The following is a 14,197-nucleotide window of genomic DNA, read 5'->3' on the forward strand; positions in this document are numbered from 1 at the left end:
GTAGTTGAATCTTTTCCTGGTGCCATTGCGGTAACCAGGGGAACAACAGTTAGGCTGGGCCCCTAGGATCACTATTGGCATTTCAACATTAATTCACCAGTCAGTGAAGAAAGTCCCTGCTTGTAACTTAAACAGTCCTGTGCTCTTAAAGAGGCAAGCATCATACATCTTCCCTGACCAGCCAACATTGATGTTGGTGAAGCATCCTGAGTGATCCATCATCACTTGCATAACCATAGAAAAGTAGCTCTTTCTGCTGATGCACTCTGGGGCAAGGTGGTCTGCTGCTAAAATAGGGATGTGTATGCTGTCTATCACTCCACCACAGTTCAGGAACTCCATTGCTGAAAATCCATCCATTACATCCTGCACATTGCCAAGAGTCACAGTCCTGCACAGAAGGAGGCGATTAATGGCCCCACAAACTTGCATGTCAACAGCCTGCACAATCGATTTTCCAACTCCAAAACGATTTCCCAATGACTGATAGCAATCAAGCCTTGCAAGCTTCCACAGTAAGACTGCCACTCGTATCTTCACTATCAGTGCTGCTCTTATTCTGATGTCCCAGTACTGGAGAGAGTGCGACACTGATGCAGGAATGCGACCTTGCTCAGCCAAAAAGTTCTCAAGTCACTGCTCATCATCCCAAGCCTGCACTACATTGTGATCTCACCAGACAGTACTTGTTTCTTGGGTCCAGAAGCAGAGCTCCACTGTCTGTGGCTGCTCCGTGAATTAATGCCACCCAACAACCTTGAAGTTTAACCATATCCCACAGCAGTCTGTCCTCCATGAAATCATCCTGTTTCTGATGATTTGTTTCTTCTTGCTGTTCTGCAAATACCTGAGTATTGTGTGTCCAGTGCTTGCTATGCGCATAATAGTACACAGCTGTGCAGATTCCATGCTTCTGTGAAAGATGGACAACAGCGAGGACGGCCATGCAGGTTCATGGGATATTTTAAAAAAGCACAAAAATTACGGGATATGGGTGACATTATGGGATGGAGAAAGTTGCATACTGGGAAGTTGACCCTTTGCTCCCAGTCATCCATACAAACTATTTCTGCTCCACTGCGCATTGCCAGAACTTCCCAAAAGACATTGCACTGGATAATGATGAGTTGCACGCTGGGATACCTATCCACAATACTCAACACTGTGCATCAACAAAAGCATTCCTGGTGAGCACATGCATCCTCGACACTAGGAGCCTAATATGTAGCCACATGAGTAATGTACTAACTGCAGCGGCTTTATGATGATATCTTTTAAGTGTAACCTTAATTCTGAATTTCCTCAGTTTATAATGCTTAATTTGGGAATAGTTACAACATCCCTGTAATGTTTTCTACCTTTAAGTTACTGACATTCTGAACCTTATCTTAATATTGTCTTTTTTCTAGGATATATACTAATACCAAGCATTAAACCATGCTAATTGTCATTTATGAGCAGATGAATATATTTTTGCTCAATAAGTATTAGGTTTTCTGAAAAATGTGTTGCTTTTAATTAGTATGGTTTAATTTGAAAGTGAACATGTTTCTAGAATCTTCAACATCTATTTTCAAGAGAGAAGACAACTCACCTTTGCATTTAACATATATATCCGATTTCCAGCACATACTGCCACAGCCTGGTCATCTGGACTAAATCGTACATAAAGTACCATTCCCAAAAGAGTTCCTATAACAATTCCTCGAGGCATTAACCCTGTAGTTATTTTAAAAGATTAGTATTGTGTCATAAAAACAAAAATTCAAACACTTCAATATAGTATTAAATTTAAAGCATAACTATAAATTTAGTAACTGAATGGGTACTGCATTTTGTAAATTACTCCAATGGTTAATTACTCTCACTGTTAAAAAACATATGCCTTATGTCCAGTCTGAATTTGTCTAGCTTCAACTTCTAGTCATTGGATGAGGTTATTCCTCTCTCCGTTAGATTGAAAGGCACATTATTAAAGATTTGTTTCCCCATGTAGGTATTTCTAAGACTGTAATCAAGTCACTCTTTAACCTTCTCTTTTTTTCAGATAAATAGATTCAGCTCTCTGAGTCAGACTCTATAAACAGAGTGTTTTCCAATCCTTTGCTCATTCTTTGGCTCTTCTCTGAACCCTCTCCATGTTATCATCCTTTTTAACTGCAGGCACCAAAACTGGATACAGTCTTCCAGCAGCAGTTGTACCATTGCCAAACAGAGATAAAATGACCTCTTCTACTCCTACTCGAGATTCCCATTTATGCATCCCAGCATTGCATTAGCTGTTTTGGCCATAGCATCTTACAGGGGCTCATATTCAGCTGATTATCCACCATGACCCCCAAGTCTTTTTCACAGTCACTGTTTCCTAGGACAAAATGCTACATCCTGAAAGTATGGCCTAGATTCTTTGTTTTTTGATATATACATTTAGCCATATTCAAACATATTGTTTGCTTGAGCCCAGTTTATCAAACAACCCCAATCGCTCTGAATCAGTGACCAGTTCTCTTCATTATTTTCCACTCCTTCAAGTTTTGTATCGTCTGCAGACTTTTTTCCAATTGTGATTTTATGTTTTCTTCCAGGGCATTGGTAAAAATATTAAAGTACAGAACTGATCCCTGTGGGACTCCACCGGAAGCCACCCGCTATGACGATTCCCCATTTATGATTACACTGCAAGACCAATCAGTTAGCCAGGTTTTAATCCACTTAAAGTGTGCCATGTTCGTTTTATATCATTTTAGCTTTTAATCAAAATGTTGAGTGGTACTAAATCATATACCTTACAGAAGCTTAAATTACGTTACGTCAACCCTATTATCTTTAACAACCAGACCTGTAGTCTCTCAAAAAGGATTTCAAGTTAGTTTGACAGCAGCTGTTTTCCATAAACATGTATTGATTTGCATTATACTACCCTCCTTTAACTATTGATTAATCAGGTCCTGTATCTGTTGCTCCATTATCTTGCCCGGGGTCATTACCAGGCGGACAGACCTATAAATTAAACATTTTTAAAAATGGACACATTCATTTTCTTTTAGTCTTCTGGAACTTCCCCAGTGTTCCAAGACTTAATAGAAATCAATGTTAATAGCCCAAGTTTTTAAAACTCTTGGATGCAAGTTATCTGCTATAAAAAATGTCTAAACTTTAATAGCTGCTGTTTAACATTCCACTAGTATCTCTAGAGGATGAAAAGAGTTTTAGCATCGCCACATGATGAGACTAACACTTTTTTCCTCCTCAAATACAGAACAGAATATGTATTAAACACTTCTTCCTTTTCTGCATTATTGATAATTCTGCCATTTCTATCTAGTAATGAATCAATACCATTGTCAGAATTATTTTTCCTAAATACATTTTTCAAACTCCTTTTTATTGTCCTTAATTTTGCTGGCTATAGAGGTCTCCTTGTGTCCTTTTGCTTCCCTTAGCAATTTGCTACAATTCCTAACTTCAGATTTATATATTGTGCTATCAACTTCCCCTCTCTTTCAGTTATTACTTTTTATTTTACATAGCTGCATTCACTATGCCTCTGTACCAGACTAATATTTTTTGATTATGGTCTTTTTCCTTGATTGTGGCATTTGGGGCATCTAGTAAGAGGTTCTGAAGACTCTCAATCATCATTCACACACACCCCAACCATCTGGACTTTAAATTTTGCTTGCACATTATAAATGTGATCAAGTCATGATCCTTTGTACCCAAACTACCAATATTTTTTATTTCTATGATCAGTTCCTCTTTATCAGTTAAGAGGAGGTCTGTTAGAACACTGATCCATAAGCATTCAAGATAATTTTCTTCCAAGTTACAAGTAACTCATATGGGTAATGCTATTTTTGACAGAGTACCAACCTCCCTCCCCATTGGTTGACTTGGTCCTTCCTAAATAGGTTCTAACCATTTTTGTTAAACATGCCATGAGCATGAATCATCCCATTAGATTTCAGTAACACCAACTAGATTGAAATTATGCTTATAAACAAGCAATTCCAATTCCTCTTGTTTCTTACACAGGCTCCCTGCATTGGTTTGAACTCAGTTCAGACTATAGGCAATTAAAGAATTTATTCTCTTCATGTCCTTTGGTTCCTTGATTAATTTTGTTCTCAACATCTCATTGTTATGCTGAGTACTCACATTTTCCCTCTTTCTACCCTTTCCTTTTGCTATTAATTTAACACCCTCCTGAGTACTCTAGCGAACCTCTCCCTCAGGAGAAAGACTGCTGATCTGATCCATGATAATTCCTATCAAAGAATAAGGTACTACTCGTCATGACGAAGGATGGCAGAGTCTAGCCTTAAGAAGTCACATTTATCACTTGCTACTCAAAAGTAACTTTTCTATAAAAACGCCTTACCTTGTAGTGCTTTCTTTGTGCACTCATCCAGGTTCCATACTATCACATAGTCACAAGAAGCAGAGCAGACAAGAAGTGGATTGATTTTACTTCCAAAAGCCAGTGCCGTGATTGAATGGTGGTGTCCTACCAAGTGCAATGGCTGGCAAATACAACATTTCCAATTATGATGAAGACATAGCAAATAAAAGGAAAAAAAATACAGCTAACACTTATCTGAATAACTAGCAATGCTCATTCATCCAAATGGAAGTTTCTTTAATGATTAAAATCCATTTACTGAACTGCATTATAGCTTACTGCCTGCTTGCCAAAACAACAAATAATTGTACACATTCCAGATATAAAAAGTGGAGTCTAGTAAGGACAATAGCCTACACTGCAAAAAAAAATGTTGTCCCAAACCCAACGTTTTTCTTTTTTTCATCCATTTTAGTGCTCTTTAGAATAATATTACACTGAAAATCTAAACACACAAGTTTTGGTCTTTACCTGATGATGAGCAGGGCTATTGCCAGTATTCCAGATGCATAGCTCATTTCCATTCAAAGGAAAAGCACAGTAATGTAGATTACAAGCAAGTTGAACATGAGACTCTGGCACTTTGGATCTAAACACTTGTTTCTCAAGAACTATGTCATGGCTACATCCTTCTTCAGTAAAACAAAGGTCCACTGGGCTTTCCATAATATATCTGAAATAAACTTCACATTAGAATAGCACTAAGTTCTCGTTACGATTTTTTTGTTTTTTCCATTTTGCCATCTTCCAAATCATCCAGTATAGAACACTGTCAGAGACAGATTACTGGACATTGTGCCTAGTTCTAAAAGTGCCAAATACCCTGAACAATTGGAGATAAAGAGTACTCAGTTTTACAAAAGAGGTTTTCTGCATCTTGCAGGATTGTGCCCAGCAATATCTTGTAGAGGAATGACAATATTACAAGAACAATTCCAAAAATCTGACAGTGTTCTGCATGCAAAGTTAGATAAGATAATATACCTGCAGACCATGGCCCAAAATTGGGTCATCAGAATGCATCAAAAGGTCACGTGGGAAGCCTGTGGGGAGGCAGAAGGAGGACAGCTATGGTGATCAGGTGCCCAGTTTTGTTTGTTTTTTTTTAAACCAGAACGTCTGGTCAAACAGGGGACCTGACAGTGTCCAGTCAAATCTCCTGACCAGACACCCAAAGTATAGTTACTGCAGGTGTGGGAGGCACCAGGTCATCACCTGCACCAGTCCCTACACAGTCGAGGCTGGCTCCTACCTGCGTTAGGCGGCTGCAGCTCCCAGCCATGGCTCCACAAATGACACCCTTCCAACCAGGGCAGAAGGGGGATGGGGGAGAAGCAGTGAATGTCAGGGGTGGGAGGGAAGAGGAACAAATGGGGAGTGGGGCCGGGGGAGGGAAGCAGAGCTGGCATTTAATTTCAGAAAGAGGAACTACACAAAAATGAGGTTAGTGAAACAGAAATTAAAAGATACAGTGCCAAAAATGAAATCCCGTCAAGCTGCATGGAAACTTTTTAAAGACATCATAATAGAGGCTCAACTGAAATGTATACCCCAAATAAAAAAAAAAATAGTAAGAGAACCAAAAAAGTGCCACTGTGGCTAGACAACAAAGTAAGAGAAAGACAAAAAGGCATCCTTTTGGTATTCACCCAAGTGTTCCGAAGGAACTCAAACATGAAATTGCAGAATTACTAACTACAGTCTGTAAACTAATCATTTAAATCAGCTTGTGTACCAAGGGACTGGAAGATAGCTAATAGGATGCCAATTTTTAAAAAGGGCTCCAGAGGCAATCCCAGAAATTACAGGCCTGTAAGCCTGACTTCAGTACCGGAGAACTGGTAGAAACTATAGTAAAAAACAAAAATTATCAGACACATAGATGAACACTAAATTTGTTGGGGAATAGTCAATGTGGCTTTTGTAAAGGGAAATTATGCCTCACCAATCTACTAGAATTCTTTGAGGGGGTCAACAAGCATGTGGACAAGGGGGGATCCAGTGGATATAGTGTACTTAGATTTTCAGAAAGCCTTTGACAAGGTCCCTGACCAAAGGCTCTTATGCAAAGTAAACTGTCATGGGAGAAGAGGGAAGGTTCTCTCATGGTTTCGTAACTGGTTAAAAGATAGGAAACAAAGAGTAGAAATTAACGGCCAGTCTTCTGAATGGAGAGAGGTAAATAGTGGTGTCCCTTCAGGGGGCTGTACTGGGACCAGTCCTATTCAACACATTCATAAATGATCTGGAAAAAGGGGTAAACAGTGAGGTGGCAAAATCTGCAGATGATACAAAACTACTCAAGGTAACAGTCTGCCAGAGACTTAACTAAGAGCTACGAAAGGATCTCTCAAAACTGGATGCCTGGGCAGCAGAGTACCAGATGCAAAGTAATGCACGTTGGAAAACATAATCCCAACTATACATATAAAATGATGGGGTCTAAATTAGCTGTTACCACTCAAGAAAGATCTTGGAGTAATTCTGGATAGTTCTCTGAAAACATCCACTCAATGTGCAGCGGCAGTCAAAACAGTGACCAGAACATTGGGAGTCACTAAGAAAGGGATAGAACCATACAAGATTAGGGATGGAAGAGACCTCAGGTGGTCATCTAGTCCAGCTCCTTGCTTAAATCAGGACCAACTCCAACAAAGGTCATTCCAGCCAGAGCTTTGTCAAGCTGAGCCTTAAAATCCTGTAAGGATGAGGATTCCACCACTTCCCTAGTTAACTGATTCCAATGCTTCATCACCCTCCTAGTGAAATAGTTTTTCCTAATATCCAACCTAGACCTCTCTCACTGCAATTTGAAACCATTGCTTTTTGTTCTGTCAGCTGCCACTGCTGAGAACAGTCTAGATCCATCCTCTTTGGAATCCCCTCCCTCAGGTAGTTGAAGGCTGCCATCAAATCCCCCACTCCCCATTCTTCTCTTCTGCAGACTAAATAAACCCAGTTCCCTCATAATTCATGTGCCCAAGCCCCCTGATCATTTTCGTTGCCCTCCGCTGGACTCTCCAATTTGTCCACATCCTTTCTGTAGTTGGCAGCCCAAAACTGGACACAATACTCCAGGTGTGGCCTCACCAGTGTGGAATAGAGGGGAATAATTGCTTCCTTCTATCTGCTGGCAATGCTCCTACTAATGCAGCCCAATATGCCATTAGCCTTCTTGGCAACAAGGGCACGCTGTTGACTCATATCCAGCTTCTCGTTCACTGTAATCTCCACATCCTTTTCTTCAGAACTGCTGCTGAGACAGTCAGTCCCCAGCCTGCAGCAGTGCATGGGATTCTTCATCTTAAGTGCAGGACTCTGCACTTGTCCTTGTTGAACCTCATCAGATTTCTTTTGGCCCAATCCTCCAATTTGTCTAGGTCCCGCTGGACCCTATCCCTACCCTCCAGCATATCTACCTCTCCTCCCAGATTAATGTCATCCATGAACTTGCTGAGAGTGCAATCTATCCCATCATCCAGATCGTTAATGAAGATGTTGAACAAAACTGACCCCGGGACCCACCCCTGGGGCACTCCGCTTGAAATCGGCTGCCAATTAACATTGAGCCATTGATTGCAATCTGTTGAGCCCAACAATCTAGCCCATTTTCTATCCGCCTTACAGTCTAGCGATTCTCAAACTTTAGCAACCCAAGGACCCCCATTCTGATTTTAAAATGTTCAGGGACCCCCTGCCCTGCCCCTTTTCCAAGGCCCTGCCCATTCCATCCACCCTCCTTCTGTTGCTCACTCTCCCCCACCCTCACTCACTTTCACTAGACTAGGGTGTGTGAGCAACGTGGACTCCAGGAGGGAGTTTGAGTGCGGGAAGGGGCTGAGGGTGTGGGCTATGGATGAGGGGCTTGGGGTGCAGGGGCAGGCTCAGCGCTGGGGCAGAGGGTTGGGATGTGGGTTCTGGGAAGGGACTCTGGGCTGGGGCAGGGGGTTGGGGTACGGAAGGTGTTCACGGTGTGAGGTCCCGGAGGCGCTTACTATGTCTCCAAGGAAGTGGCTTCCAGGTCTCTGTGGCCCCTAGCTATATGGGTGGTCAGTGAAGCTCTGCATGCTGCCCTCGCACACCCAGGCACTGCCCCTGCAGCATCCATTGGTCACGGTTCCTGGGTCAATGGGAGCTGCAGAGCCAGCACTTGGGTGGGGGCATGACGCAGAGACTTCCTGGCTGCCCATGTGCCTAGAGGCCATAGGGACCTAGCAGCCACTTCCAGGAGTGGTAGGGAGCCTGCCTTAGACCCAGGCAGGCAACTCTACCAGAGCTTCCTGCACACTAGGGAACAGCTGTTCAGCAGCGAGCAGGAGGTACTATGAGAAAGGGGGAGGAGTTGGTCGGTGGGGCCCATGGAACCCCTGGAGTACTCTCACAGACCCCCAGGGGTTTGCAGACCTCAGTTTGAGAAACACTGTTAGCAGATGCCCACCACAATATCACCCTTGTTGCTCTCACCTCTAAACTTAACCCAAAGACTCAAGACTTCTCTTTGGTTTCATACTGGAGCTCTGAGCAATCACACTGCTCTCTTACATACAGTGCAACTCCACCTTTCTCCCCTGCCTGTCCTTCCTGAAGAGTTTATACCCATCCATGACAGTGCTCCAATCACGTGAGTTACCCCACAAAGTCTCTGATGTGATTGTAATAACATAGTTCCTTGACTGTGCCAGAACTTCCAATTCTTCCTGCTTGTTTCCCAGGCTTCCTGTGTTCACGTACACACACCTAAGATAGCTAACCGACTGCACTACTTTCTCAGTATGAATCAGGAGGCCTCCCTCATTGCACCCTCCCCTTTGTGTTTCCTCCCAGTATCTCACTTCCCCACTTCCTCAGGGCTTAAGTTTCCATTCCCTGACAAACCTACTTTAAAGCCCTCCTCACTAGGTTAGCAAACCGGCCTTTGAAGAAGCTCTTCCCTCGGTTTGTTAGGGGGATCCCATCTCTTCCTAGTAATCCTTCTTCCTGGAAGAACATCCCATGGTCGAAGAATCCAAAGCCCTCTCTCTGACACCACCTGCACAACCACACATTTACCTCCACAGTTCGATGGTCCCTATCTGGACCTTTTCCTTCAACAGGGAGGATGGACAAGAGCACGACTTGCACCTCAAACTCCTTTATCCTTCTTCCCAGAGCCACGTAGTCTACAGTGACCTGCTCAAGGTCATTTTTGGCAGTATCATTGGTGAAGTAGAAAGGGGTAGCAGTCCGAGGGCTTGATCAGTCTCAGCAGACAGTCACATCCTGAATTCTAGCTCCAGGCAAGCAGTACACTTTGGGAGTCCCGGTCTGGACAGCAGATGGAAGACTCCGTCAACCTTAGGAGGAAGTCCCCAACCATCACCACCCGTCTCCTCCTCTTACGAGTAGTGGTTGTGGAACCCACATAAATGCATCCCATGCCTTCTGGTCAATGGGGTCTCCTTCTGATCCTTCCCTCAGATGACTCTTCCAAACCATTCACTGCTGCAGTACCTGTGCAGAGAGCCTGAAAACAGTTTCTTACTTCTATCTGCATGGGGTACATGGCTTCTCCTTTTTCTTCTTCTGGAGGTCTCATGCTGCCAATTTTCTTCCTCATTCTGCACTGCCCTCTCTGATGCTTCAGCATGTTGTGCCTGCAGGACCAAATGCTGACTTCTGTCCAGAAAGTCAGCATTTACTCTGATGCAACGCAAGGTTGATACTTGGGTCTCTAATCCTTTAACCTTCTCTTCCAATATGGAGACCAGCTTGCAATACAGACCAAGTCACTTCTGTCCTCTGGGAGAAGAACAAACATGGCACATCCTGTGCAAGTCACAACAGCTGATTGCTCACTATCCATATCGTCTTCCTTCTAAGTCTCTAAGGTGCCATGCCACAAGGACTCCTCATTGTTTTTGCTGATACAGACTAACACAGCTATCACTCTGAAACCTCTTCAGATGATGTATTTACTGCTCACAGAAGCCTGAAAGACAAAAAATCTGTGGGAACTCCCCCCAGGCAAACTCCCTCTGTTAGATATCTGGCTAGATAACAACAGAAAATATCATATTGTCACTGTATAAATCTATGGTACGGCTACATCTTGAATAGTGTGTCATGTGCAGATGTGGTCAGCCCATCTCAAAAAAAGATATACTGGAACTGGAAAAGGTTCAGAAAAGGGCAACACACATTATTAGAGGTATGGAATGGCTTCTCTATAAGGAGATATTAAGACTGGGACTTTTCAGCTTGCAAAAGAGACAACTAAGAGGGGAATATGACAGAGGTCTATAAAATCATGACTGGTGTGGAGAAAAATAAATAAGGAACTGTTATGAGAAGGAGTAAATAACACAAGAACTAGGGGAGCACCAAGTGAAATTAATAGACAGCAGATTTAAAACAAAGAAAAGGAAGTATTTCTCCATATAATGCAAAGTCAACTTGTGGAATTCTTTGGCCTTCACAACATGCTCTGGGAAGACTATAACAGGGTTCAAAAAAAGAACTAAACTCATGGAAGATAACCACTGATGGACCTATTAGCCCGGATGGAGTCCCTAGCCTCTGTTTGCCAGAAACTGGGAATGGATCACTTGATTACCTGTTTATTACCTCTGGGGTACCTGGCATTGGCCACTGTTAGAAGACAGGATACTAGACTAGATGGACCTTTGGTCTGATCTAGTATGGCTGTTCTTATGGGGAGTTTCCGGCACTCCTGCTGGAGTGTCCACTTTTTAAATATTACAAAGTTGGCAAGATACAGAGCCTGCCTTATACTACCCTCAGAGAGGCAGATCCTGTATCTCTAGTCCCACAGAGCTAGCTAAGCTTGGCTCCCCATTCCAAGTGTTGCAGCACCCACAGGTTTGACCCAGCCGCCCCTCCATCATGATAATGGGGGAATCTGCTAGGACAAATGTGTAAGTAGCATTACAATCCCATCTACCAGGTCACAACACCACTTGCACAAATTTGACCCTGCTGGGCCCTCATCAGGGGGACTGGGCCAAGCCTGAGCAGTGCTGTAACCCCAAAGGTCAAAATGAGTGGGAAGCCAAGCCCAGCCAGCCCTGTAGGACAGAAGCCACCGCTAGGTACACATGCTGTACTTATTACATTAGTGTGTATATTAAATATCCTGGGTAAGAAATAGTTAATAAACCAGATTTTGGGTGGTGGGCAGAGAGGGCACAAAACCTACTTATTGGGTGCCATCCAGGTTTACCAGTGAGTCCTGAGCCCAAAAGGGTTGAGATTGAGAACCAAAGCCTTAGAGAATATTTTTAGTTTTGATTTACTCTTACTTACCTGAACAGATTTCACACACCTCCTCCTAGAACTCAAGGGGCCTTTTCATGGGTGCAATAATTCACCCGTATGACCAGCACAAGGCTCAGACATACCTGACTTAAACGCTCACAAGAAGGATCGCTGAACTGGACTCGAGCGGCCCAGCCACACTCCGGTCAATTTCACCCTGCAGACTCACACTCGGGTCCCAAACTAAAGCAGGCGCATCAGATGCGCGCTTCCAACAGACACCCGCCGCTAACGTGCCGCAGCGGGCACAGCGCGAGTCTGAGCATTGCTTGGCGCTGGAGGAGTTTCACCGCCGCCCGGTGTAGCCCAGCCCGGTCAGCGTTTCTCTCCCGCCGCCGCCCTCCCGCGGCCAGCCCGCCCCAGGGCTCCCTGCCCCCACCCTGTGCGCACGGGGAGGGGGGGCAGTGAAGCGGGACACGATACTCCCCTACTGACGTTTAACGTTGGCTCTACGTACGGCCCCGCGGCGGGTGACTCTGCGCAGCTCACACCGCTGGGGGAGCGACAGGCGCTAAACCCGGCATAGCCATGTGTCGCTGTTTCCGTGGAGACAGAGGGCACGTGGTCAAACCAACTCCGTCACTCACAGTCACCGTCCTGTTCAACGCCCTCGCGCATTCCAAGGGACCGGCAAGTGGCGCCCCCCGGCCGCGGCGGGGCTGAGCTGGGGCCTGTTAGTTCCGTTAGGACTCGTCACAGCGCGATAACGATAGTGCACTTCCGCCGGGGGCGCAGGCACTCACGGTCTGGGGAAAGAGGCCGAGGCTGTCTCTGTCTCCCATCGCTCCATCCCCGCGCTACCTGCCGCGAGCAGGGCGGTGCCTCCCAGCGCAGAACGCAGCAGCAGCCGGCCGGTTTCCCAGGTAGCGGAGATGCCAACGGGCCGTCGAACCGCTCTGCCTTTTCCCGGCCCCCTGCCAGGTGTAGCGGGAGGGCGCGGGGCCACGCCCGGTGCAGGGAGAAGCCCTGATTGGTGCCCTGCCGCTTGCCCCTCGGTGGGGGTGGAGAGCAGGAGGGTCAGCCGCCCGATGGCTACAGCACACCCGCCTCTGACCTCGGGACAACAGCCCCAAACCCACCCAGCTGTACAGCAACACAGGCTGCACAGCTGGGCACTCAGCAGCGTGTGCCCAATAGCACACCACAGACCTGCTCTAGCTGCCCTCTGTCGGGCAATCACCAGGTGCCTACGTTTGAACTCAGTGGAGCCATGTGCTCCTAGCTCCCCTTGGCCTGGGTATGCTCCCCGCAGGGTCTCTTCCTTTGGCCTTAGCCTCAAGACCAGTCCTTAACCCCACAAGACTGCCCAATAGATTAATTGTGCCTTTCCCAGAACTCCTGCCTTGTGGGTGCCGCTCTGATTCACAGTTTGTCCTTCAGGGAGATGTGGTAGTTGAGGCAGAGAAGACACAGACTATGCAGGAGGATTGCTAAACTAACCATTTCTTTTGTCTCCACAAGAGATAAACAGAGTCATGCAAAATGAGAAACACCTGTACTTGGTTCACAGCCATAGTTTCCTCCCCATCCCTGAGCATTCACTGGGATTTAGTCAGTGCCTTCAGGGGTCTCCAGGTCCCCTCTCCTGAACCTCAGTGCAGTCTTCTCTTTCTGTTCTGGACAGTGAGAGCATTGCTCATACTCAGACCAGACTTGGTCCTTTTAGAACTTATAATTCCCTACCCTTCTGTCCTCTCATTCTTCTGGTCAACCTCAAAGGCCCTGCTCAGGTGATCAAGATCTGCTATCAGGCCTATTGCTTGGTTACCACTTATCTAGAGTTCACTCTTAAATAAACAACTGGTTTTAGCTAGGTTGCAGCAATCCATTTGTTCTAGGGGAAGGCTTATTGCATTTTTAAGGCCCCTTAATGACTGTCCCATTCAGAGGGGCAACATGGATGAGGTAATATCTATTGGATCAACTTCTGTTGGTGAGAGAGAGAAGCTTTCAAGCTTACACAGAGCTCTTCTTCAGGTCTGGGAAACTAAAGGCATGTCTACGCTACAATCTTTAATCAAGCTATGTTAGTTTGACTTACACTCCATACTACCCCTCTTCTGTTGGTGGTGCACATCCTCATCAGAAGCGCTTCCACCAACTGAAGAGGGGCAGTGTGGGGCACTGCCATCTTCTCACTTCCCCACTCCCAGCAAGGAGTGGTGGGGAATCTGTGCAGGACTTCTCATCTCCTGCAGGACTCCAGTCAGCTGCCATGCTCCCAGTAAGGAGCCAGGACCCAGGGGGCAGCAGGGCTCCCAGTGGGGAGTCCAGACAGCAGCCCAGCTTGGAGTAGAGACTTAGCAGCAGCCTGGCAGGGGATCCTGGAGCTGGCTTTCTTGTCAATTTCAAATTGACAAGACAGCCAACAGCTGGCAGTGTCTATGCACACTGCATTGCCCTGGCTACACCGACATAAACCCTATGCCTCTCGTGGAGTTACATTGGCAGGAGCAAGGTTATAGTATAGACACTGACTTA

The 14,197-nt window shown here is 45.4% G+C and overlaps 1 protein-coding gene across 5 annotated transcripts in view; it reads right to left on the reverse strand.

The window, feature by feature from the left end:
• WDR27 (WD repeat domain 27) overlaps positions 1-12,759 on the reverse strand; it is a 220,288-nt gene extending 207,529 nt beyond the window's left edge. Inside the window, exons 1-4 of one of the 5 annotated variants that reach the window (XM_030556801.1) lie at positions 12,518-12,759; positions 4,874-5,075; positions 4,382-4,523; positions 1,595-1,719 (exon numbers count right to left, since the gene is read on the reverse strand). In XM_030556801.1, the coding sequence (XP_030412661.1) occupies positions 1,595-1,719; positions 4,382-4,523; positions 4,874-5,068 (462 nt within the window). In that variant the 5' untranslated portion in view covers positions 5,069-5,075; positions 12,518-12,759. Of the gene's footprint in view, positions 1-1,594; positions 1,720-4,381; positions 4,524-4,873; positions 5,076-11,704; positions 11,770-11,799; positions 12,030-12,151 lie in introns of those variants that run through there. The other 4 variants (XM_030556800.1, XM_030556799.1, XM_030556802.1 and 1 more) reach the window with 4 other exon arrangements.
• Positions 12,760-14,197: the final 1,438 nt, after the last annotated feature.

This window comes from Gopherus evgoodei, chromosome 3, assembly GCF_007399415.2.
Source record: "Gopherus evgoodei ecotype Sinaloan lineage chromosome 3, rGopEvg1_v1.p, whole genome shotgun sequence".
Taxonomy (NCBI): domain Eukaryota; kingdom Metazoa; phylum Chordata; order Testudines; family Testudinidae; genus Gopherus; species Gopherus evgoodei.